The following is a 27,555-nucleotide window of genomic DNA, read 5'->3' on the forward strand; positions in this document are numbered from 1 at the left end:
AGTTGCAGCGGTCTGTGAGCTTGAGGATTTTCTGCAATGACGCATAGCGTGCAATACAACTGAATTTTGCATAAAATACTATGAATGAGAAATTTCAATGACATCCGTTACCGAATCAATGACTTTTCTGTAACGAATGAAGTTTCATATCATACCGTGCACGTGTTGTTTGTACATTATCTATTTCATACGTGCTCGTAATCCGTAGAACGACAACATTAGAAATGGGTTTCCTTCGGTGAGCAAGGCTTGTGTCGAGGGATTTTAATAAAACAAAGTCGATTTCGTTCGCAACTATTCGAAAGATCTCACGTTGACAATCTGTCTTGTTTAGTTTCAGTCTTTGCTCGTCTATGACCAATTGACCATGTCCGATACAAGAATTGCACGCTTTGCAGTTGGTCTTATCACGCTCCTTAACCGTTTGTGACATATCCGACGAGCACCGCAATGTTATTCAAACTTTATAATGAAGCCAATCCAGCTCGCCATTTTGTTACCTAAAAATTGTCTGTAAAGGTTACGAATTTTCGAATTGTGTATGGTAATCATTAGGGATGGTGTGAACGTGAGGTTCCCGTTCGCGTTCTGTGTGTGAACCTCGGAAATTTAGAGGTTCACGTTCACAAACGAACCTTCGTAGGTTCTGCACTGTGAACCTTTTCCATATATTACAGTTTTTACGTCATTATAACATCTTTGGTTGAAATTTATTGTATTGAAACTGCGGGCCACTCCATGTATGCCGCTGGCAGCATAAAAAATCAACACTAAACGAGCATGGACCTTGACAATGTGAAAAAATTAACTTGTTTCTTTGTTGTTACAAGCGTTTGCTCGAAATATCCAGCTTTCGGTTTGTGAATATTTATTGACTCTCTGCTGTGCGCTTGACCCGCAATCACACAACATCAAGAGCGAAATACGCGACATCTAGTCAGCGAATGATGCTTATTCAACGAATCAATGAAATTGATATCGTTGTCTGATGCAAAGAAATCTAGCGGGTGTACGGGATTAATCTTGACTTCATGTGCTTATTGTATCATAAAAACCACATCCGTGCGATTGGGGAGTTGGCTACAGCTGTATAACTTGTTAATGGGGTAATGTCGGTAGCAAGCATAGAAAAAAAAAACCGTTTCATAATACTCTGCTCAATATCAACGTAGCAATGCTCAGTCGCCGAATACATTGTCCGGTCTGGCCTACACCGTTAAGGCGTAATCTTATATTCCCTTGTAAGTCCTCGTCGAAATTGCTGGCAAAGCCACGGAAGATATTGATTTTATGGGATTATTATATCATTTGATTGCCCCAGTTGATACATTTGGCGACGTTTAAAACGTCAATATGTACTGCAGCATTGTGTCATGTCGTCGCTAGGAATCGTGTACATTTATATTGGCTACCACTTCACTGAAATGTAGGGTTGGACTTAATAATATGACGTCACGTGACGTCATGAGGTTCGCGTTCGCGTTCACACAGAACCTTTCAAAAAGGTTCGCGTTCACACGAACCTGAACCTTTCAGAGGTTCACACCATCCCTGGTAATCATTGTTCTGTATACTGATTCCGACATCATGATGTCAACTTGATGCGGCTTTCATAGGAACATTGACACGCGATATAACTCTTACACTGATAATGTCCATCTTCACAGAACGTGATTGAGCAATTCAGCGAATCCATCCTATGCCGAATAGCGTCGTCATTTAAGCAGCCGATTCGTGAATAGTCCGGGCAGGTGAAGAGCGAGGCCCAATCCAAATCTCCATCACTGAAGTTACTATAACGGATTGTAAATTTAGTATCATGAGGCTTTATCAATATTCCTCAGTCCAACTAACGAAATACGAACTATACTTCTCACTTATCTCTGTTACACACAAATGTCTAAGTTAGGCCATGTCTAATTTAAGGTCCCTTCCGTGCTAAATGTATGATGCCAATATTGGTGATCCAGAATTCAAATTAAGTTTTTGTGAACAACACTCCATGAAATTAGCAACGTTCGCGTTCTGTGTGTGAACCTCGGAAATTTAGAGGTTCGCGTTCACAACAGAACCTTGGTAGGTTCTGCACTGTGAACCTTTTTCATATATTACAATTATAACATTATAACATCTTTGGTTCAAATTTATTGCATTTCAATTGCGGGCCACTATATGCATGGCGCTGGCAGCATTAAAAATCAACACTAAACGAGCATGCATCTTGACAATCTCAAAAGTTTTACTTGCTTTGTTACAAAAGTTTGCTCGAAATATCCAGCTTTCCGTTTGCGAATATTTAGTGACTCTCTGCTGTGAGCTTGACCCGCAATCACACAACATCACGAGCGAAATACGTTGTCAGCGAATGATGCTTATTCAACCAATCAATAAGATTGATATCGTTTTCTGATGTAAAAATTCGAGAAGGCGTACGGGTCAATCTTGACTCAATATCTTTACTACATCATTAAAACCAAATCCGTGCGATTGAGGGGTTGGCTACTGCTGTGTAACTTCTTAATGGGGTAATATCGGTAGCAAGTATAGAAACCCATTTTACACTCTGCTCAACATCAATGTAGAAATACCCAGACGCCGAATACATTGTCCGGTCCGGCCTAGACCGTTAAGGGGTAAGTGTATACTGTATATTCCCTGCTAAGTCCTCGTCGAAATTGTTGGCAAAACGACGGAAGATATTGATTTTATGGGAGTATTATATACTTTGATTGCCTCAGTTGATACATTTAGCGACGTTTAAAACGCATCAGCATTGTTGCATTATGTGACCCGAGTCGTCGCTAGGTATCGTGTACAACTGTACATTAATATAGGCTATCACTTCATTGAAAGATAGGGTTGGAATTAGCAATATGACGTCATGAGGTTCACGTTCGCGTTCACACTGAACCTTTCAAAAAGGTTCACTCACGTTCACACGAACCTGAACCTCTCAGAGGTTTAAACCATCCCTATTAGCTACACATAAGTCCACAGGAGAGAACAGGTAACCGTGATCGTGGTGGTATGTCTCCGTACACACCTATACTGTATCGATCAATTTTGCAAGTGCGCCTATGCCCCACCAGAAACTCAAAAATTCTTGAATTCTTCACCGGATGTGAAGCACTAGACTAGAGAATTTGTCGACCAGTCCCGCACTAATGCTATACGAAATAATCGAATTTAGATATCATTAGGTTTGATGTGATATTAGCGATATCGTGCAGCCAGTCTGTTACCGATAGTTACATGATAAGAAACAATGACGCCAGCGTAGATCAGCGGTTACAACTATGGTGTCAAGACCCCACGTCTTAGGTTTGATTCTGTCTTGGTGTATCCCTAGAACCCAGTCGCTGGCGTGCAATCCAGTTATAATCGCTAGCCCAAATTAATAGGTCGGGTTGTAGCAGAGATGGCATCCGGCATAAACATTCAGTCAAATCATCGTAGGAACCACTGAGCATTGAACCGCCATGGCAACCCCATATGCTCGTCATATGCCAAAATTCATACAAAACTATTGACGATTAGAATAGTATATTCATAATGGAATGAACCCAAATATTTTCGGCTATCACTCGTCAGGGGTAATCGTCAGCAACGAGTAGAAAATTGTGCTACGATTGTTGATATACGATGTGTCTTTACGGTTCTCTACTAGTTGATAACGATTACCCCTGACGAGTGTCAGATGAAAATATTCGGGTTTATTTCAATATGAATGTACTATACAAATGTGTATTGAAGTTCCGTACCTCCAAGAAGCTCATCAGATTTATCGACTAACGTTTATGCTATGTAGTAAGAGGCTATCGTACCAGAAACATGGGGACAAATCACACTGGTCATCAAAATGAAAACAAAAAATTGACAGAACATCTGAGAGCCGGTTCTGGGGTTTTCGAGGCTGCTGATTACAAATATCACATTCGTTTGGCCAGATCGACTCTAGAAAAAAAATATTTGTACCCCTTAAGAAGCATAAAATCACAGTATTTACCCTTGAATATGACACTTGGTAGGAAGTAAATCTTAGATTTTTCCACTTTTATATCGCGTCTAAATAGAAAATTGACCACGATGAACACTCATGTCGTTCTCAGTGATTCCATCAATAATAACGTGACCTGATGCGAGCACTTAGTTTGTTAAAAAAGCAGTTTGTCAAGCCTAAAAATTGTACTGTTGCACACTGGAAATATATTTTCTCCTGTACCAATTGGTCATTCTACCAAGATGAAAGAGGAGTATGAAGCTATCAAGGTCTTCCCTGGAAAGCTTACCTAAGATACTCATATGCGTCTCATCTCTTTTCACTTGTAAATGGATAATTTTCCGTAAAGCCAACAAAATGGGTAGGCCTATACCTAGTACCCATATCAAACGAGAAGCTAAAATTTGAAATCTTTGATGGATTTCAGATTCGAATACGGACTAAGGATTACAATTTCATATTAAGAAAGGTGCTCACTGCATGGAACCACTTCTAGGATGTAGTAAAGAAAGCTTTTTGGAAGATCACAGAAAAACCAACTACAAACAATTGGTCCGAGAATTGGTATATGCATATGGTAGCCTTGAAGTAAACATGAGCATTTAATCTCACTTCCTGTTCAGTCATCTTGATATATTTTCTGATAATATTGTTGATTGGAGGGAATATAAAAGGGAAAGGTTCCACCAATACATCAAAACAACAAAAGAAAGATATCAGTGCAGATGCGACGAACATATTATGACAGACTATTGCTGGAAACTTTCGAAAATCTGCACTAAACTGCTTACAACCGAAAATAGTACAATAATCAATTTTGCTTCAAGATAAGTTAATAATGTTATAGTCCAACTGATTATTTTGAATTTAAAATATGTGGTTAACATAAAACTGTTTCAATTAATGCGACGTCATTTGAGTATTTAGGTGAATACTTATATACAAGATTGAAGTTTATTTATGTACATGATATCCGTGAAAGTCTCCAATTATGATAAATTTATTACCCGGAATATAATTCTGTTGATGTATTTTGATTCAAAACAGTCTTCAGCGTGTCAAAATAACAAGTAGATTGAATTTCTGAACTTCATAGCACGACTGAGCCGCTTTTTTTATCCAGCTCATAACAGCGAAATTTGAGATTTTAGTCAAAATAGGCCCATGGATTGTCTCCAAAAATAGAGCCAATTCGAAAAAAACCAAGGTCATATTCGGAATCAGTTCCCTTCAGAACCCCAAAAACCACTCTTACTTTGTCTGCCTAAAAATATGTGTATACCAGTGTTATGGACATTCGCGACTTCTGTTACTGCCGAATAATATACTAACCAATTACGCTCTACTTGGTGTTTCCAATCCGCCACACTTTGCCGCCACTCGATAACATCATCGATCCATTGCTGCCATGTGTAATCGTCGCCTCCAACACACGCTGCTGATTTCACGTTGTCAGGTAATCCTGAATAGAACGAATCAGCAGTAAATTACGTTCCAGTGGATTTTACGTGGTCATTGAAGCACGAATTCGAACAAGAAATTGAGTGATAAAGATTTAAGAGTTTTACAAATATTTTCGTGATCCTCTGTTGCGCTTATACAATCGCTCAAGTAATTTTATCAATGTAATCATCAATGATTTGGAGTGCAGGTACCGACGGAACTGAAGTTCAGATTGTTGTCTGGTATTCATGTTTCGACATTTTTGATCATTGCTCACATTACGCTGAGCCGATAATCAAATTGATTATACACAACTGCTGTATTGTAGCATGGCCAGTGGCCATTGGCCACTTTCTAAAACCCGTTCGATACGTTGCGGTGTCGATTTGTTGTCATGGAATAATTGGACATGGCGTTTGGATTACGAACTAAAATTTGGCAGCGAATCATCTTCAGGCATGATTGCTTGAGAGGAAAGGTTGCGGACCTCTGGTGAAAAGTCCACAACATGAAGTTCTCAATTACGTGCATATTGTTCAGTTCAATAATTTGTTTGCGCATTTATAGCGACACGGGAAGGTATTGTTCTAGTATTCATAGTGTTTTGAGTATGTTGGTAATTTTACATCAGGTCGATATTAGTTAATAATTATCATAATTCCCGATATGCCATTTTTCGGCAGGCCCACTTTCGTCCTAGGCTTTTGTTATATACCGCTGACGGGTATCAAATGACAATGAAGAGCCTAGATCTTGGTTCTCAAACTTTGTTACGTGATATAATTGTCGTTGATACGCGAGCAACGTCATTTTTCTGGCACCGTGACAATTTTCAGCTACAGCATTTTAACGTCCACGTGACAGGCGCGCAAGCAAAAGTTTAATCTTACTAATTGCCACATGTTTCGGCATGGAATTTTACTCGCCTCCTATACATTACCTGAAGTGCATTTCTGTTTCGCCATTGCTGCTTATCTGGAAGTCACTAGCTAACTAATGCTTAAGCTATGGAATTCGATGTAGGCCTACCCAAGGCTAAAACGGAGGTGGAGTCGGTATTTCCACGGTGCTGGGGCTGGAGTCAGAGCTCTGCGTGAAATTCATATATAGCTGTACAGGAACTTCACTCAGTTGGTTAAAAATAGCTCCGGCTCCGATGTATTTCATAATATGCTATTCCGCTATGATGACAGAAAACTTGATTGAGGCAAAATTATTCCTTCATACGAATGGTTTCTGAACGCGTCTTTGTACAGAAATAAATGTTTTCGTTGATTGTGTTGATTTGTTTGTGAATATTTTGAAATGCCACATATTCTTAATCGAGTGTTCATCTTGAAGCCTGAGTTGTGGAGTTGTGAAATGGAACTGGAGCAGGTGAACCTAATTTACGAATATCGCATACTCCAAAGCTGCCACTGAAGCAATTTAACAATTACGTCTTCTCCAAAGCCTTTGTCGTAACATAAACAGTATCATATGCTTATTAGAGGGTATTTGATCAGCGCTACTACAATCTTCAATTGTTTGCTTATATAGACTTACATACAATAATAACCGGGCTATCATTTATGAGACTTGGTGTAGTACTGTAAAATGTATTCATCCAGTAGTGTCGAAATGTGTGGAGAGTCTTTTGCCCTTCCCCCAGATATACAGTTATGACTTGTGGGCAAAATGTCCCAGGCATGTCCCAAGCAAAATGTCCCAAACAGATTTATGACCACAAATATTGCAGTATAGCTTACATGGACATTCAAAACTGACACGAATCATATTGAAGACAAGCACGTAACGTCTTGCCAAAGTGAATATTAGGAATATCGATGACGGGTCGTGCTTGTTTATGTAGCAATCCTTATTTACGTGATAACAAAAAAATTCAAGCGTCATATGAACAATACTTTCTTCATGGGGTATCGAGCGCCTGATCATAAGCTACTGTTTAGTACTTCTTTGGCGTTAAGAAAGGGCGCGCCTGAAAATATTCCTGTAGCTATAAGAGATTGTATTCGTATCGTACACGATGAATTCCATCGCACATAGTCTTCTAAACAACATGGTCACTCGAATACCAGGAATGTGACATGTCGACTTTACCAGACACCCTTGACATCTTTTCGTTACACGTCACTTCAACGAAAATAAATCGGAAAACAGGGCTATTACTTTTACACCTTCAATGTCCCGCCTACTATGCGTAACTGTATATAAATAATTTATCCATCGGGTGTGAGCGAAGCATGGATTTACGGATTTTATCCGTCTTTCAGGAATAATAGTATAAGTGTGACAGACCTTCCCATGTAAGCTGATCATGCGACATTATTGAATAGGCGGGATAACTTATCTCAAAGGGATGTTTCTAAATGTCAGTACAGTATTCTGCAAACTGTATGGACGGATGTCCTATAACACTATATTGTGATATCCCTACTCAAACACCGCTATGAAATGAACACGGAAATTGTGCGCTAATTGATGAGAGAAAAATAAATCTAAAATTATTATTTAAACGTACCGGACTAACCTGCCGCTAACAGAAATACTGCACAGACGATAATCATTCTTCCACTCTCCAAATGCAATCACGACTGATGATGCTACAGCCAGTTTCAAAAAACAAAATATATATCTGACACCTTTGAAAGCGATGCGCTTGCGGCAACACTGAACACTAAACAATCGTTTCGACGATGGGAATAGGCTATTTGCAGGATCTCGGTCATGTGATTATGGTTTCCCATAGCAACGATCGACTGATTCGTATGCTATTATCTTCCGTCTGTGCTTGTAATCAAGTTCTCATCTTAAATATTCATTGAAGGGTTGTCAACAAATCAAAATTTTCGTTTAAAAAATCTGAGACTTGACTATCTTGGATATGTCGTAAGTGGTTGGCACTGTTTTCGGCAAAGCACAGAAGTACTTTGTGTTGTGGAATGTTATCATGACATTTAGCAGTGACATCAAGCCAGGTACTAAATTTGTCTAGTGAAAGGTTACTGGCTCATTTCATTGCAGTAGGAGTCACTTGCGATTGTAGTAGTGTAGAACACAATAATGCGTTGTAGTGATGATGAAGCTTAACCGTTAATGCGATGTATCGGGAGTTCCGTGGTTCTTTACCGCCTCGGCCATGCAACGTATAATACACATTCTTGTATCTTTAGCGATACTGCTATTTCCTGAGCCTGCCCCCACCATCATAAGTGTTCGTACGTATCAGTTGTTGTCATATTTCAAATCATCATTACAGTCCTATTTTCTCGCAATCTGCTACCTCTGCTTATGCTACTGAAAATTGATTTCTATTGCGATATCGATACGTAGTGCATTTACCGAGCTAACACCATCATACTATCCATGTTTATTATGTAGTTGGTTTCCGTTTTATTGCAGGATATATTCATCATATAATCGCTTTCTTTTATTCTTGCACTTGGTTCTACGATTACCTCGCTGAGCTACTTCATCACCACTCAGTATACTTACCGCTCTTAGCGAAAAGAGTGAGTATTTCCATCCATTGTACAACCCCTGATATACGGGTGTGAATATACTTCAATTGTGCACGAAACCAGTACCTACCTCAGACTTATACCACGGTATAAATCGAGTACAACATTACATTCCAAATTATGCATGAAAGTAGGAAGGTATGTAAATAGGTACGTGGGAATTATGACTGCGATATAATTCTGATTTAGGTTCTGTTTTCCTGCACAACCATTTTCGGCCAATTGGGTGTGAAAGCACACTCTTTTCACCAAGAATGCGGTCTCATCGGATGCAACTACTACTAAAATTCAGGTTTTGCCACTGCTGCAGAATCAATGAATTCAACTTTCATTATCGTACATTGCTTCGGTATCGCGGAGGATAACAGTATGTGAAATCTACATACCAATTCCGCAGTTAACTCGATCGATACGCGGTGATAGGTTAAATTAAAAGTTTAGTCTCGAAGGAACTATAGATACCGTATTATATATTGCTAGAAACAGCTGCTATACTCACACGGTTATATAATGAGAAGGTGCCTGTACCTAGAACAACTTTGGCAATGTTAGGTGCCGCTATACGACTTCACAGTGCTCACCAAGTATTTCATTGTAATTTTACCGTAAAGGGCATGCCAATCAATTATGGGGTAGACACATGTAATATAGCCAAGTCTGACGTTACTTTCCTCGCAATCATACAACGAAGATACGTGTGAACTTTACCATAAGCACCGAAGCGGAAAAGGGTATCTCGATCGGTAAGCATGCGGTCGATAGTTGATGTGATCAAAGTCCTGCGAATATCCCTTTTGACTGACGGTAAACCCACAATATTCTAGAGCAGTGCTTTACCGATTCAGTGATCTCACACACAAAATGCAGTAGTCCGTATCGGACGGTTCGATATCGATACTACAGAGATCACTTCGAGGAGATATACCACATCAACCATGTGATACGTCATGTCATTGTTCCTCTAAATTTAAATTTATTATACTTTGTGTTTATTACGCACGTGTTGGCTTACAAATTGTTCGTGAACTTGTAACTTGTAAGGCTAGATAATATTGATATAGCGTCCGTAATCAATTCAAATCGCAGGACAATTATCATCTTCATCCTGAATTGCAGCATAAAGTGACTTGTAAAAGTAATATTTTGCAATGGATTTGAAGATCGGCGATATTACTTGCATTATTTTCTTTCTCACCAAGCCCGAAAGCAGCAAATACATTAATTTATCTGCATTTGAATGGTTGGTCACCGATGAATTCCAGATGGTGCTGGAAACGATCGAAAATAAACAAACATAGGCGATTCGGCACCATGGAGATCTTTGCCTGAAAAATTCTGCTGTCCTAAGAAGATGCAGATAAATTTACTGTAGCTGCATCGGTACCAAATCCAATCAAGATAGCGTAATGGTGGTGCGTACGACTTCTCATTCGCTAGGGCTTGGGTTCAATCTACGGTAGGATCAGACCAAATACTTGAAAACTGGCATCCGCGGCTCTCCCGTTCTGCGCGCCGCAATTATAGATCACGAAATCACGATAGCGCAGACTTTAAATAAAAGCACCTCGAAAGTTTTCATCGCATCTCAATCGTCAAATTATCTCGGTGGGTTGGACGATGACAAAGCTAACCTCTTCCACTTGCTTCATTGTGTGAACAAATCTTTTCGCCAATGAATTCGATCCTTAGTCCACATCTTAGACGGGTTACGAAAGATTATTTGAAAGTGTCAAACTATATAGTCCTAAAATATTTACAGCGATAACCAAAAAAAAGTAATCTTATCAGGAAAAATCAAGGGCATTAAAATAAGTAAGGATAATAATTGAAAATCATTAAGAAGTAATATTTGCGACGGCATTCGCTGGAGATTGAAGATTATTGTGTCGCAATTAACATACGTATATCCTTTAAAAGATAATATTTGATGAATAGAATGGACCAATTGACTTTGTTCTGTCAGGGACCTTTTGAGTCAGAAGGTGAATGCCTGACTCACAACAGGCATTTTAAATATATATTATTCAGCACTATAAAGCGATATTAACTCTAACTGGGGCCTACAATATTCACGGCGTTGTCTGGTGCATTACAATGGCAACTGCAAGAGCTGACAGGCCGACGCTCAGAAAACAGATTTTCGCGATTACAGTCTACGTAACAATGGACGATTGTTTTGATTGGACGATCACCCTCGACGTGAAAATCGGCGATTGTCTTGATTTCGCTTCTCATACCAGACTCCTCGTCCTCGCATTTTGAAGCGAGTTCTCGAGTGGAAGGTAGCCAGAGATGTTTTAAGATGTCGTTTTTATCGTCTTGTACTATTAGGCAGGCTACAGTAATGTGATTGAACTACTCTGTAGCAGACCCAACACGTTTGAGATGAAGTTTTTGAACTAGTCGCCGCTTTTGAAATGTTATAAAATTATGCCGTAATTAGCTAATGCTAGGAACTATATTTCTAGTGTAGTGGCGTTGCTGTTTGGCTGTCGTTCTGACCGGCTTATAGCATGATGTAGCATACCGGTATGCAGTGGTTAAATGATTATTTGTAATGCGTATTATGCGAGAGCAAGCACAGCTCTAACGGTTAATCATTCGTGATGGTATTTCATGTGGCCTTTCTTGCAGTGAATTTCGACTGATTGTGTACTTGTTACTTGGTGACTCAGGTTTGGCTTAAGGAAAAATAATCGTTAATGGTCAATAAATGCTCCGTTTATGGTAGTAAGTCTGGATATTTGACAACTAAACAAAAAGTTTCATCGTTTCAATTTCTATTGGATAATTTGGAGCTACAAAATTGGATATCTTTTGTGAATAGACGTGATTGGAAGCCAACAAAGAATTCTGTCCTGCTTCAAATCAAAGTACATCAAAGACTGTGGCTTGCGAAAAAAAAACTGCTTTTAGATAGAAAAGCAGTACCTTCCATATGATCCGAGCAGAAGCTGCAGCAGCCTTCATTGATCCCGACTATGAGTCCTTGCAGAAAACCACCAAAGAGAAGGATATTTCAGAAAGATCTTCACAAACAGACTTGGACAACTAGAAAATTTTCAGCTTTTTTGAATTAGATTAGAATTAGAATTAGAGCTCCACAGTTTTTTCCAAATTAGATTAGATATAGAATTAGAGCTACAAAGCATTTTACAAAGTAGATTAGAATTAGAATTAGAGCTACCGAATTTCGCAAAAACTTGGAAATTGAATGGAATTGTGAATGGGAAATGAATACAGCAAAATCAGTTCACATCAAATAACAGTGCGTGGTACAAAAGGTCGTCCGGCGATAAGCGCCACATATTTTTGTTTAATAAACAACAACAACAACAGTGCATTCCTATAATCATGAGAATCGGTAACTTCTGTACACCAAGCGTAACTCGTTTTCTACTATACCAGGGGTCACCGCAATCGCGTCCGTCGATCTGATTTGAGATTTTGGAAATACCCGAAATAAAGCATTTTGACTGGCTAAAATTGATTTCAGTTTCAAATTATTAACATAAGCGATTCGCCTGTCCCCAACAACACTATTCGACACTATCTGAAACGGCGTCGGCGATGGCAACAGCATTCCATCGATGGAGAGTCAAGTGATACCAATAAGCATATTGCAATGGCCCAGACATCGCCAAGACAGAGACGCTTAGAAAACGACGTAGGACGTCCGCACAAGATCAATTCTTAGGTCAAGATAGTCTTTAAGCTATAGTAACATATCTGGCAAACCCCAATATCGATTCACTGGTCGTTGGAAAGCGTTGTCGGGTATCGTACGCAGCTCACACCGTTCAAAATAAAATGACGTTTATAATCATGATATTTCTTGTTGTATTTCTACTACTTTAATAAAATATCACTTCTTTTGTGGTAACCATGGGCATTGCCCACGCTAGTCAGAACGGCGTTGTACTAAAGTCCAGTTTTAAAAACTAGAATGTTGTTCGCAGACTACAAGCTACTCTAGCAGGCTACTCTAGCTATTAGTCTAACTACAATGACTGCTCAGTGTAAGTAAGGCGATGGCGGCTTTGCACTGGACTTCCCTGCGTGAGAGTAATATTCTTGTCAAGTCACTGCAATATATGAGTCGGACAAAGAGGAATTTTCAGGAAAACAATGAATTAGATTAGAATTAAAATTAGAGCATGAGGGCATTTCTAAATTAGATTAGAATTAGAACATAAGGACATTTCACAAATTAGATTAGAATTAGAATTAGGGCATGGAAACATTTCACGAATTAAATTAGAATTAGATTACTGGCATTTCGCTCTAATTTAGTGAAATTAGACAACGAGCATTATCTAGTTGTCCAAGTCTGTTCACAAAATCAGGGAATGTGATGATAAGCTAGATTCCAATTTAGGTGAAGGGTCAAAATTGTCAATTTTGCTCTGGCTCCAATCCATAAGTCAACTATTGCAACTTGCTAAAGTTACTTGCCTCGCAACTTGGATGATACGGCTTCATTTTTGAGCCTTACCAATGCTTGGTGGACAATTGTCAATTGCTGACATAGATTTTCAACAACCCTTTGGCCAAAGCAATGGTTCCACAAGATAGCAAAATCAATTTCCTCCGCAATTTCGCTAGTTGGCTTATAAAATGGAACGGATGTAACCCCCAGAATTATTCCCTGTCAAAACCAAACCTCAGAAGCTCCGATTGAAACCACGCAGTCACAGTTACAGATTATAGCAGACTTGTTTGCAGAGGGGTATGTGTTATTCTAAATTCCAAACTTCAAAGTGACCCGATTGAACGAAAGTCCTCACGGTATAAGCAAATGAGTTGGGGGGGGTTTCTGGTGGTTTAATAGAAGTTGTCCATTGTCAAAAGATAATACTGTTCCGCTTCAGCCTTGAAATTGACATAAATTACTGGGAGCATGATATTTGTGCAGAGGTGGTCAATGTAGTCAATAAGCCTACTCAAGTAGAAGTAGAAGTAGCGACGCCAAAATCTACTCAAGTACAAGTAGAAGTACTTTTCCATAAGCAACTTAAAACGACTTGAAGTAGAAGTAGAATTTGCTGACTTCAGATCTACTCAAGTAAGTAAGTAGTTTTGAAAACGGTCATAATACGTTTGCATGGACTTCCAAAAACTGCAAATTGAGCTATGCCGAAGGTGCAGAGAGCTTCATGCACAATGCATATTGATGCATCCCAGAAGGTATAAATGTCCGACAGCACGAGCATTCGACTGCATCTTGAGATTCAAAAGATAGTTTTTCTATGGAAATGACGAGATACTAATCTTTTATTTACTCGAACATCCCGTTTTTGAAAACGTCATGACATGATTCCTCACGCAAATTACGGCCTTTAGTTCAGTCGAAGAGCAATACGGAGAAGTTGCATGGATACAACGTTAGTACTTTGCGCGATTCGTATACGATAATAAGGAATGTGGCTTAACGTAAAAACGCCATATAGTGTAATTGTATCTTAGGAAAATAGACGGCGATGCAGCTACATTTGCTTTTGTATGTTCGCCAGACAAAAGAAGTGAAACTAATTAGAACTCAGTGTAATTATACTGCGAATTGAACGAGAAATACCGGGGGAGATAGTGTAGTGGTTACGATAAGCGCCCACCAATCTGACGAACCGGGTTCGATTCCCGTCATCAGGTTCATCTGGGCTCCTCCTCCCCCGCCGTTGCCGTTCCTACGGCGACAAAAAGCACAGTACAAGACCCGACGAAGGGAAGCGCTCAAAAGGAACGGGAAGAACTAGTAGAAAGGGTCCCGGCTTCAAAGAAGATCAACATCGAAAAAGAACTATGACATCGGGCACTGTGGGCCGAGGTGGATGTTTGAGTAAAGGATCGCTACTGATGCGTGTCGTTCGACATCCTCCTATCTGTTCATGACATCGCATTGTGTCTTATCGCATTGAAAAATATGAAAAATATAACCCAACAATGTTATGTTATGTTACCGATGCTACATCAGAAAGACGGAAAATGTATTTTATTTCTTTTGTCGAGACATTTTTAATGGTGGTCTGCTAAAACAGATCTAACGCTCGAAAAGTCAGAGCCCTCTCCTCCAGATTAGAACGCGCCATGGGCTTCTATAGATCACGATATAATGGGTAAATGCTAGATTGCAAAACGGTGGTTTCAAACGTTATGATGGGCCATATTTACTGTGATGAAATATGTTATATGGGCGACAATGCGGTGCAATGCAACCTAAATAATATTCACTTTCGTGAAAACATATTTGTAACTCTATATCTACTTGATGTGAAGCGCGACGGAAATTCTGGGTTTGACTTGAATTTTCTTAAAATGGAAAGTTAGAACTCCGTGAAAAGAGCCCGAGAATTCCCCAATTTCTTTTTGTAATTGGCGGGGGGACACTACTTCTACTTGACAAACTGAAAATAGCAAAAAGTAAGTAAGTAGATCACAAAATATTATGAAGTAGAAGTAGAAGTAGCGAGGATTTTATCTACTTGAGTAAGTACCGGAAGTAGAGGAAAACTACTTGAGTACTTCGAAAAAGTAGAAGTACTTCGTTACTGACCACCTCTGTATTTGTGTTTCAAGTTCAACTCATTTATACCATTTCAAACAAGTAATTGATGATGTGGCGATTTAAATTACCGGATCAGTTTGATCTCCTGACAGTGAGGAGCTGTTGTATGTTGTCTCTGGGTACGTTGGTAACAAGGTCCTCAAAAATCGGCTTGACAGATATGTTCCAAGTTATTTTTCGATCAGTCCGGTGGTGCAAGTCCATATTATTTCAACTTACTCGATCGTGGGTGACTGCTTGCTCCCTCAGAACCAATCGCCAAGTTTGCTGCATCCAGTTTTTAAATCCTAGATGGTGGTGACTATTGTTTGCATCATTTTGTTGGGCCTTTGCGTGTTATGATCATCGAGATCGAGCTTTGAAATTGATGATCAAAATTATTGTGAATATGTGTTACAATAAGAATCGGATGCTTGTGAATGCTTCTATGAAAAAAGATGCCGTGAAGGACTTTTAAAAACAATAGTTGAGCAAGACGTATATATTTTGCATGTGATGCATTTCATTCGCAGTACTTGTGGTCGAAGCTTGTATGTTTGTATGTACATGTTTGTTTTTGCAAGCAATTTCTCATATGACATGTGCGCCAATTCTTCTTCACATGCTCGAATTGTTTTTACCATGAAATAAAAGAATTCATGAGCAAGTCGGTGTCTTCTCACTATCTACTTCTGCGATCGGTAGATAACTGCATCTGTGACGACGTCTCTTGTCAATTTCTCACGGTAAGATAATGATTTGGCCTGTTATACGAATGCAATCAGCTTTTTTGAGGCGAGACGTCTGGTAGCGAGAAGCAAAATCGTGCATAAACGCGAATTTCAGTTCGGCGACCATCGGCCTCTTAGCTATCGCCAGCGCAATGTACGTGAATATCGTAGGCCCCGCTCTAACTATATATTAATTGGTAGTCTTCACACGTTAAATAAGATGTGAAAGCAACCAAGATCTTTTTATTATTTCAGAGGTCTCAAACTCAAATCTGTTCGTGGGCCAATTTCCTAGTTTTCGATGTCTCCGCGGGCCGCAACAGCAATAATAGGGATATTCAATGTTTAGTTTTTAAGTAGGCCTTATCTGACGAGACCTTGTAGACAGGCATTCCACAAACACCGTGGAAATGTAATTTACTATTTGAATGAAATTGTTTTTGTGCCGGGTCTAATTTTTATTAATTTAATGAGGTATAGACATCATGCGAGAAGATGAATCATGACATCGTAAAACTGTCGGGTTATATAGTGCAGCTAGTAGACCTATGACGTAACACAATTTTATGTGGAATATTTTAAAATCTACTGAAGATTGATCTGGTATCAGAGCATTTGAGCGGTTTAGCCTAATTCTGGTTTGGATATAGTCATGATAAGTATAGGCTGTGGTTACTGTCATCGCCAAGGTCAAATTAAATCAGCGTTACATTTTGCCTTCGATTATTATTGGAACATATGAATAACAACTTTATTATAATCAATATTGGGTCTTAGAAATAGTATTGCTTCGTAACCTTTTTAGCGATCGTATACCCTTGTGCCTCCAATACGATTTTTCTTAGCCCCTGTCCATTTCAAACACAATTTCTGATGATTCCTATATTAAAATCGGAAAGCCAATTCACATAAAATCACGATTAGCGCGAATACTATTTTCCAGTTGAATAAATTTGCCCCGATAATATTCCACAGCATTCCTGGTTAAGAACGCCTGGAATTGAAATGTCCAATCGACGAAGAATTCATTGGTGTTACAGCTGTAGAGCATACTACTACCTTACTCCCCGCCGATAATAACATGGATAAAGAGAGCAAACAACACCCAGCATGTAACCAACTATACGCCACGGGGTCACAGAATACCAATAATTGCCATACTCACCTGATTAGATAGCTATAGATAGAGTATAGACCAGTGTTCGGGAACCTATGGCTCGCGAGCCATATATGACTCTTTTGGGTATAAGATATGGCTCTTTGCGCCAAATATATATTTTTGTAATAAATTGACCAATATTGAAGCGTCTTGTTGTTAAATTTCCATCATGGCCAAAATAATTATCCTCGTGGCAGTATAAACATATCTTTCAGAGGCAAAGACAATGCCGTCTTCCGGTTTAGGGGCTCGGACCCCCTCCCTTCAAAATCCTCAAATTTAAGTTACTGTCACGCCGGCGGCCAATATCACTCGCGAATTCTTTGCGCCAGTATTGTTTATGTTATACTGGAGCCGAACCTCGGCTCCTGGTAATAGGCAGGCTAATGATTAGTTCTGATTGCGCCGTTTATTCAGTTGCCTTATATAACGACTACTCGTGTTGTTGAGATGTCTCTTCTGTAATAAATGTTTATCGTGTGTCGACATCGTCTCGTGGTGCAACAGAGAGTACAGGCTCTGTATCCTGATGTGGTTGGTGGCAGCGATAGGATTCGAACCCACGCCATCGAAATGGCTGGTGACACAAACCTCCTCGCGATGTATCCGAATCGAAGTCTTGAATTGTGCGATACGTTGACTCAAAGAGCATAGGAGACATGGCGGCGCCCATTTCAAAACGCAGTGTAAATACGCATTGTCTTCCTGATCTACGGCACGAAATGAACTGTTGTGGAAGTGACATTCACAATTACAAACTCGAATTACAAACAACGCCATAGCTATCCACGTTCCACGTTCTCCACGTACTGTGTAGTAGGCTACTGGCGATAAAATGTATGCGTGTAGCGCAACGTTATGTTACCGCCGAATACTTTGAGAATTGAGAAGTCGATAAGTATTTAGATTTTCGGAATCAGTGTGACAGTCACATTCGATTAATATCAGCTGTAAAATTCTAAGCTACTTACGATGAATTGCGTTATCATTGGTGAGGCTTGGCCCGTCTGCATCTTACCTTTATTTTCGTACAATAGAAGAGACCAGTTTTACAGAAAAAATGTGACGCACACGAGGGATCCCATGCAGTGAGTTTGAATAAGTGCTACCATGGCGTCACGAATTTCGAATTGTGACGTAACAGTTGATTGGCATGTATGGCTCTTAGGGAGTGGAGACTGAAAAATGGGGCCAATAGGACTATTCGGGCAAAAAAGGTTCCCGACCACTGGTGTAGACCTTACGCAACGCAAGCTACGGCCTTTTGATATATTACTACTCCCCCTGACAGTTTCCCAGATTGTTGCATCCGTAGGATTACCAAGTCACCGTTCCGAGTCGCAAGGCCGTCTCTGATTTTAACATTTGACCCGACTCATCTCAATTCAATTTTATTTAATCACCCAGTCAATCTGAAATCGAATAATTTTACGAGAAGGTCGCACCAAACCAAATTACAATTTTCAGTCACGAATCATCAACGGGTCATGTTTTATCATCATGAACTAGAAATGCGACGTAAAAGCTGATCTTCTACCGCATGGTAGTTTTTAAAAGTGATATGATAGTGAAGTTTGTGGAAATTTCAGTGATTTTTATGGTAGTTTCAGCGTGAACTTTACGTTCTTATATCTACAAAGAATAGATGGAACTTAAATATATTGTTGAATACTTGAAATTCCAAAATGCCGTCGTGGAGCGCACAAAATGCTCTCGCGGGCCGCATGCGGCCCGCGGGTCGCGTGGTTAAGACCTCTGATCTATATCGTCTGCTATCGGTTCAACGAATTATATAATAATTGTAATACTACGATTTTTTTATTCATCCAGCTCATGCGCCGTCTGTTTGACACCCCTGTTTAAGATCATTAGTCACGCCGGTTTAGACAATCTCTTACAGAACATGCATAATAGTTGGTGAGAGGGGAGGTGGGTTAGTCCCTTGCCCAAATCCAATTCTTTCTATTGGATAAAAATTGCGATCCTCACCCGATCGCATACTCTAGATACCCCCAGACTTTCGAACAACTTATATTAAATATTGGTACAAGTAAACTATACTCAGCATACATTTTGATGCTAATAAGTGATCCTCTCGGATGGATATGAAACACAGAATGACTTGCATAAGAACTAAACGAATATAATGTATGATAAATTTATTATGGGACCACTATCTGTAGCATGATACATTGTTAGCAGTGACGTGATGTGAGGTTCGTGATTGGTGATGCACTGACCCATATATATTTTCCAAAGTGGTTGCTGATGAGGTTGATGACTTTTTTCTAATTACATTACCAATCTTCAAACGCTGGCTATATGTAAGAAGCTACTATACATCTGCACAATTGAAGGTATGTATGTATGGATGGAAGATACATAACAGCTATCAGTAAGGGAATGTAACTGCTATCCGCTACATTTTGGTCGTCTCAACTACACGATTCATACTACAACTTCGGTTTTCGAAATCGACAGCAAGTGGTTTCTAGGTTTGCATTTGAAACAAACGGTGTCTTAAAACACTCTGTTTGAAAGATGTTTTAAAACAGTGTTTCAGAAAATAACCAGAAAAAATATTGTTTTTTTCAAATGTTGTATTAAATATGCCATAATTGTATAAATACTTTCGCAATAACAAAGCATGCAGTATGAGCCTACGGAGGAAATTCCCCCAATATAATCGATTATACGATGTGGGGTGGCTGGAAACCTCGAAATCTTCGTAGGTTTAACAGTTACGGCATGTGGATATATATTATTGCTACGGAATGGGTGTTTTGATATTGATGATGCTTCAAAACGATGTAGTGCCGGTTAAAGATATTTTTTTGGCTGTTTAAGACAGTGCTCGGGAGCTATTCTCCTCGAAGGAGCCATACTTACAATATATTTTCAATTGTCAATGTCAATCCACAATTAAGAATTAGTGACGTCCCGGTTAAAAAAAACTTGAACAAAAACAAGGGCAATGTTTTAAACTTGTTTGTTTTAAAATGCAACGCTAATTGTTTCACTGCTTGTCGGGCCGTAATGGTGGAGCGTCCTGCTTTTTAATCGGTAGGTCGTGTATCTATATTCTTTTCAGATCAAAGACCTGATTGATAAAACTCGTAGCATGCTCACGTGGCGCTCAGAAAGTTCGAGAAAGCATGCAGGGGTAGTGAAATAAGAATTGGAGAGCATTACGAGGCCTCACTTGTCCAGCGGCATATGAACATTATTACTAATATTGCTATATGACCACATTCATTAGGCGTCCTCATCAAGTCCGCTTTAGTCATAATAGACTTTATGGTGCTCAAGTCCGCCACAGCTTTATATCAATGATATTCAATAAAAAAAAATAACATAAGAAATAGTCACTTCGAAAAATCGGCGCTTCTTCGATATACGCCCGAGATCGAAACAGTGTTTCACATGTAACCAGCAAGTGTTTCCCATGAACACGATCAAATTTTATAAACGTCAAAATAAATTTTTTTTGCATGTGGAGAGACGGATATTAGGGTTGGATGTGGTCAAAGTTGGGGTTAGGGATATCAGGGTTGAGGGAGATTATGGTTGGGGGTAGGTAGATATTAGGGTTGGAGGTGGGTTAGGGTCAAAGTTGGTGTCAAGGTATCCCAAGATTAGGGTTGGGATATTATGGTCGGGAGAGTATGGAATATCGTGTTCCACACTCCAAACTTATTCTTGGGTTACCCTAACCCCAACCCAGCTCTAACCCCATCCCCTAACCCTAATATCCCACCTCCCCAACCCTAATATCCCCCTCTCCTCCAACCCTAATATCACCATTTCCTAACCCTAACATAGCTCTAACCCTAACTCTAAACCCATCCCCTGACCCTAATATTCCCCCTCCCCAACCCTAATATCCCCCTCTCCTCCAACCCTAATATCCTTATTTCCATCCCTATCACAGCTCTAACCCTAACACAGCTCTAACCCTAACCCTAATATTCCCCCTCCCACACCCTAATATCACCCTCTCCTCCAACCCTAATATCCCCCTTTCCCAACCCTAATACCCATCATTCCTCGAACCCTAAAATCCTCCCTCCCCAGTCCTAATACCCCCCTCTCCTCCAACCATAATATCCCCGTTCATCAACAAAGGCAAAAAACAATTTATTTTGACGTTTAGAAATTTTATTGTGTTCATGTGAAACATTTGTTGGTGTCATGGGGAGCACTGTTTCGATCTGGGGCGTATATCGAAGAAGCGCCGAAAAATCTTCTATTTAACCAACCAACTACTTACAGACTCCAAGTCTTATAATATTATATATGTTTATTGCTATGTTACATGAGTCTATGTACTGTGCTTGCAACAAAATCATCGAGCATAAAATACAAACGTCATATATTTATTTCTACGTTAGCCAACAATCAGTGAAGCAGATTATACTCCGACAATACCGGGGCCAGCGTATACGAATTCAACAAGCATAATAGCTTACCGGCTCACATCACAAACATCAGATCCGCATGGAGGTAAGATATAAAAATCCCCCCACACATTTATGCATTTACACATTACATCGATTCGAGCTAAAAATATTGTAGGACAAGTCTTCTTTCAAACGTCCATATGTAGTAACTTTAATGTTTTCCGTGCTGTGATCCTCTTATTGTTGGGTTTCTGTTGCATCACTCAAGTCTAAAATTTACCGAATACATATAGCATCAGTTAATCTTAGTATAGAAACCGTATTACAGGTCGTTAGCATATTCTACTGTGCTGCTGCACTGCGTTCATATGATAATTGAGCATCAGTATCTTTACGAAGAGACCCAGTTGAAAAATCGATTTTTTTTTTCGAACAATAATATCGGGGAGAAAGTTCACTGGTGAAATCCAACGCCGTCTACGCAGGTGAAACTGGTTCTAAGGTTTATCTGAGCATCTCGTCCTATGTGTCGCACGTTCTTGGGGCGTCAAAAGAGCCCACAGAATGACCCGATGCCAGACCTTGTCGGTGACGTCTTATTTGGGGATACGAATGGTGATACACAATGTTCTTTGCAATTCTCTACCGGTTGACGATTATAGCCTACCCCCGACGCGTGTCAGTCAGGAATATTCTATTTTTATTTTTCAATATGAATATATTAAATAATTGTGTACTTTGCTTATACTATTTCTTGAACATTTTCCCACTGTTCAATAAAAATATATATAAATTAAACTAATAATAATTTAGCCCAGAGGTCTCAAACTCAAATGTGGTCGCGGGCCAAATTCTAGTTTTTGACGATGCCGCGGGCCGCAGCCCCGATTGGGGTATTCAATGTCTTTACAGGTAAAACATATGTGATGGGATTATATTGTCCAATTGAAGTTGAGCCAACCTTGCAGACTGAAATTCCACACACACCGTCACAAAATGTGATTTACTATTTTAGCAATTCAGGTCTGAAAAAAAAAATCACATTTAGAAGTGTTTGAATGAAATTGTTGTTGTACATGATTGGAGCAATACGGAATGAAATGCAAAGAGGCGGCGATTCGGAATGAAATGCAAACGTACAAATAAACAAATAAGAACACAATACACGATAAACAGAAGTAGGCTAATGATATATACTCATATCTATAGCTGTAGTCATTTTTGGCTACTCAATTGGCAGCGCTTTTGCTTGACAAGGGCCGCAATATTGGGCTTGAACTTGTCAGCAGAAATCAATCTCAGAACCGCTTGTAGATGTTCATCTGTGATGCGTGACCGTCGCAGAGTCTTGTTGATATTCATGGATGAAAAAAATTGCTCACATACATAATGTGCTTCCAAACATTGCCATAATTCTTGCTGAAGCAGATACTAACTTCGGAAATCTGTCTCGTGAAATAAACATGTAGAATTCTGGTATCCCTACCTCAGCATACTTTTGCTTCAGCATAGTATCACATTGCAGTTCCACTAACTCCATCTGCAATTCTTCAGTCACGCTGTCAATTTCCACAGCAAATGGCGTTGAAAAAGTCGAAATTGCGGTGCCAATGCTTCAAATTCAGCAAAGCGCACTTCAAATTGCTGATGTAAATCAGACAGCAAATCTGTATATTCTTTCATGCATTCGGCTTCAACTTTTCCCAATGACTTCAGAGTTGAGAAATGAGCCAAATTCCCCTCCCTCAACTGCTTCATCCATAAACGTAGTTTGACTTTGAACGATTTCACATGATCATACATATGTGTAATAATTTGTTTTTTACCTTGAAGCTGCAAGTTCAATTCATTCAAATGATGTGTAATATCTGTTAGGAAAGCAAGATTGCATTGGAAAGTAGCATCAGTTAACGAAGGAACAGCCTTTTTTTCATTTGCATGAACGAAGTGATTTCATTTCTGAGTGCAAAGAAACGCTTCAAAACATTTCCACGACTCAGCCATCTTACTTCAGTATGATAACGTAGTTCACCATACTCGGAGTCCATTTCTGCAAGAAAGGATTTAAACTGTCGGTGATTCAACCCCCGAGATCGTATAAAGTTGGCTGTTTTAACTACAACATCCTTCATTTTCAGACTTTTACTACAAAGGGCTTCTTGGTGTACGATACAGTGTATACTAGCGAAGTTATTCGTCTCGGATTCATGACTGTTTAGTTTGTTTTTCACAAGTCCAACTACACCCACATTGTCAGAACGCATTGCCGGTGCACCATCTGTGGCCAAACATATCAGCTTATCCCATGCCAAGCCGTATTTATCGAAACACTTTTCCAAAGCTTCAAATATATCACGCCCTGTTGTAGTACTCTTTAATGGCATTAATTCTAGAAACTCTTCCGTCAAATTCAGGATGTAGTCAACACCTCTGATAAACACAGCACACTGTGCGGTATCTGAGATGTCTGTGCTCTCATCTAGGGCAATCGAAAAAGCTTCAAAGTCCTTCATCGCCGCAACTAATTGATGCTCCACATTTGCTGCTAAATCGGTGACCCTGCTTGCCACTGTATTTGGGGATAAACTGATGCCTTCAAACAGCTTTCTTTTACTTGGACATAAAATGTCACTTGCCTCTAAAAGGCATTCTTTTCTGAACAAACCCTCGGTAAAGGGACGTGAGGTCTTTGCTATCATTTCACTGAGAACAAAGTTTGCTTTTACAGAATCTTCGCTTGACTGAGTAAAATTGGCAAAGAAACTTATTTGTTTGTCAAATGATGATCTCAGTTGGTTAACTTTTTCGTCTCCTACTTTGCCCTGGTAAGCATCATATTTATCGCGGTGCATTGTTTTGACGTGCCGACGCATGTTATACTCCTTCATTACTGCTATCTTTTGCTGGCAAATAAGACAATAACTAGTGTCTCTGAGTGCTGTGACAAAGTATAACTCCTCCCATTTATCTTGAAAAACTCTTCCTTCGTCTGTGATTTTTCTTTTTCTCGAAGCAGAAGACATGTGTAATAGCAATTATTTCTATACTAAACTAGCCTTCACCTGGACAATACATTTGAACATTATGGCAAATTCCACCTGACTGATGCAATTTCCTTCTGTAGCTTCTGCGCTTCAGCTATCTCGGGCCTCACATGAACGGGTATGTATCCATGGGTTCAGGAATTTGTATCTTCGCGATTGCGCAGGCAACACGAGAACACACCAGTCCTCAGGGCTATAATAAAATGATTAAATATATTCCTACGGTACAAGATAACGCAGGTACCATAATGAAAACAGACGACCTGTCAAACCCGCACGCTGCATATACACAGTAACATAACTCCACATCAACCACCAGCTACCTCTGATCCTTGATGCAATCCAACCTAGAGACACTTTCACACACAGCCATCTCCAGATCCCAGTCGGAACTGACTAAACATGCCATTCCCAGCCATACCACGTGCAACATAGATTAGAAACGGAAATACCGAACGTTATAGAACCCTAGGTTTTTACATTATGCTGTGATGACAACTTCACGGATGTGAATACTAAATAGGCAATATGACGAAATAACAGTTCATCCGCTCCGCATGGTAACGTTTGAAAGCGATGTGCTAGTGAAGTTTGATGAGTAATTTGCGGTTTATGGAGCAATTTTAGAGTGAATTTCAGCTTTTCAAATCAGAAAAAATGTGACATTTATTATTGCCAAATATTTGAATATTCCAACTGTCGACGCGGGCCGCACAAAAAGCTCTCGTGGGCCGCGTGTTTGAGACCTCTGATTTAGCCCATAATATTAGGTATATATACAAATTACAGAACACAAACTGTACTTCGCAAAGAAACATCTGGTGATTATTTAAAGTTGTTGCACACTCTTTGCGAAAAGGATGTGCATTTCCACCCTTGTACCATCCCTGATATACGGGTATGAATATACATCCATGGCACCCAAAACCCACACTTATACCGGAGTAAAAACATAGAGTAGGTCTACAGCATTTTGATCCAAATCATACATGCAGGGACGTAGGAAGGTATGCATGTAGTCGCGTAGGATTTATGACCGCGATATGATTCTGAGTTAGGTTCTGTTTTCGTATACCACCCTACTCGGCTCTTTGGATGTTAATACACACATTTTTTTCGCTGGAAGTACAGGCGCGTAACCCACAAATGTCACGACATCTCGGTAAAATGTGCTTCATTAAACTACTTGGGTAAGTAATTTTCAATTTATACGTTTTGCAATTCCTCATAAAGTATTTGCATAACATTTTATTGAATTTATGGCATCATTTGAGTTTAAATGGACGAGTTTTAGTATATTGAATTATTATGTTGGTAATCCCGGTAATTCAGACTTTCATTGGTTATATCTTTTTTTCCTAGCAAATATTTGAGTTAAAATAATTTAATTTTCAGGTTTCTGCATGTCTCCTAACAAACATCCGAGTTTCAATCGATGTGAGAAGGCTTGAGAACTAGGTCATGTGTCTGAAATCTGTCGTGCTGCAAATCGCCGCAGCACACCAATTGCGCATTAAGCTACTTTACTTGTAGCTAGAACTAATGCCTAATTCACTCATCACTTGCCTCAGTAATACGATGATAGGTATATACGATGCTATCGATCAAATGAGAAGATATTGTTGTCAAATCGGAATACGTGTCTATGGTGTAGATTCTCTCGCCGCCTTTCCTGCCGTTTGCAATCATCCTGAGTTGGTCAAAGAATTTCATGTAGGCCCCGTCTCCAACTGCGATTGCCGTCACTATCCCTGTCTCTCCGTACTTCTTCCACCTGCACGAAAAAGTTCATCCACGTATCTAATTCTGTCGTTTTCCAGCCTGATTCGTATCGGAGCTGTAGAATCATAACAGATGGGAAGGCAATAAACTGATATCCGAATGATTTGCGCTTGACAAAATCCGAAGCGTAGCATTAGGCTTCAGGTTAAATCTTGTCTTAACCTTGTGCTAACGCTGTTCGTTGGTCACGACTTCACAGCAATGTCATTTACAATAACTCACGTAGCTCTTTACTATCTACTTCGTATGCTGTTTTCGACAGTGGGAAAGCAGTGTCGAAACGTTTATCCAGTTTAACGGAATATATCTTAGTAATTAACTTGGTAATAATAAATAACACAAAGTCAGTGGACTATCTTGAAACATGACGGGAAATGAAAGATATTGGTAACGCCGTATAATGGTTATCACTAGGGCAAGTTTTTGCAACTTTTGCAACTTTTTTTTACAGCTTCTGGAAGCTTCCTAAATACTCGTAAGATATGTAAAATGCTGTTTTAAGCTGTTTGAAGGAATCTTATAGTGCCACTTTTTCCAGCTTTCGTCCCTTTTTTTTCATGCAATTCTTCGCAACATTTTGCAACTTTTTCGGTTTTTCATGAAAGTATTTTTGATTTTGGTGAAATATACGGCCAAATTTGACTGAAATACCGTAAATCAGCACTGAAGCAACGCTCTTACGAGTATTTTGGGAGCTGAGCCAGAAAATTGACCTTTTTTTAGTCAAACTGGGAAGTTGGCTTTTTTTTAGTCAACCGCGCAAAATGTGGTCTTTTAGTGCAACTTTAGTGAAAAAATAAATGCTACTTTTTACTGCAACTTTTGTCAAAAAAAAAATGCAACTTTCCTCGGATTTAACTGCAACAAAAACTTGCTCCAGTTATCACATACAGTACGATATCTCGAAACGTTGTACAGGAAATGATCAATCCAA

General features: G+C 39.5%; 2 protein-coding genes across 7 annotated transcripts in view; both read right to left on the reverse strand.

Annotated features, from left to right (window-relative positions):
- LOC145434339 (uncharacterized) overlaps window positions 1-9,884 on the reverse strand; it is a 55,982-nt gene extending 46,098 nt beyond the window's left edge. The window contains exons 1-3 of one of the 6 annotated variants that reach the window (XM_080311706.1): window positions 9,673-9,884; window positions 5,333-5,462; window positions 1,645-1,793 (exon numbers count right to left, since the gene is read on the reverse strand). In XM_080311706.1, coding sequence (XP_080167832.1) covers window positions 1,645-1,793; window positions 5,333-5,462; window positions 9,673-9,715 — 322 coding nt within the window. In that variant the 5' untranslated portion in view covers window positions 9,716-9,884. The other 5 variants (XM_080311703.1, XM_080311704.1, XM_080311707.1 and 2 more) reach the window with 5 other exon arrangements.
- An 11,793-nt stretch (window positions 9,885-21,677) lies between these two features.
- LOC145457302 (matrilin-2-like) overlaps window positions 21,678-27,555 on the reverse strand; it is a 115,855-nt gene continuing 109,977 nt past the window's right edge. Inside the window, exons 7-8 of the mRNA XM_080335496.1 lie at window positions 26,406-26,613; window positions 21,678-22,064 (exon numbers count right to left, since the gene is read on the reverse strand). Of these exons, the coding sequence (XP_080191622.1) occupies window positions 22,059-22,064; window positions 26,406-26,613 (214 nt within the window). The 3' untranslated portion in view covers window positions 21,678-22,058. The remainder of the gene's footprint in view (window positions 22,065-26,405; window positions 26,614-27,555) is intronic.

Source organism: Botryllus schlosseri, chromosome 2 (assembly GCF_051294905.1).
Source record: "Botryllus schlosseri isolate E-star chromosome 2, Bs_hap1, whole genome shotgun sequence".
Classification (NCBI taxonomy): domain Eukaryota; kingdom Metazoa; phylum Chordata; class Ascidiacea; order Stolidobranchia; family Styelidae; genus Botryllus; species Botryllus schlosseri.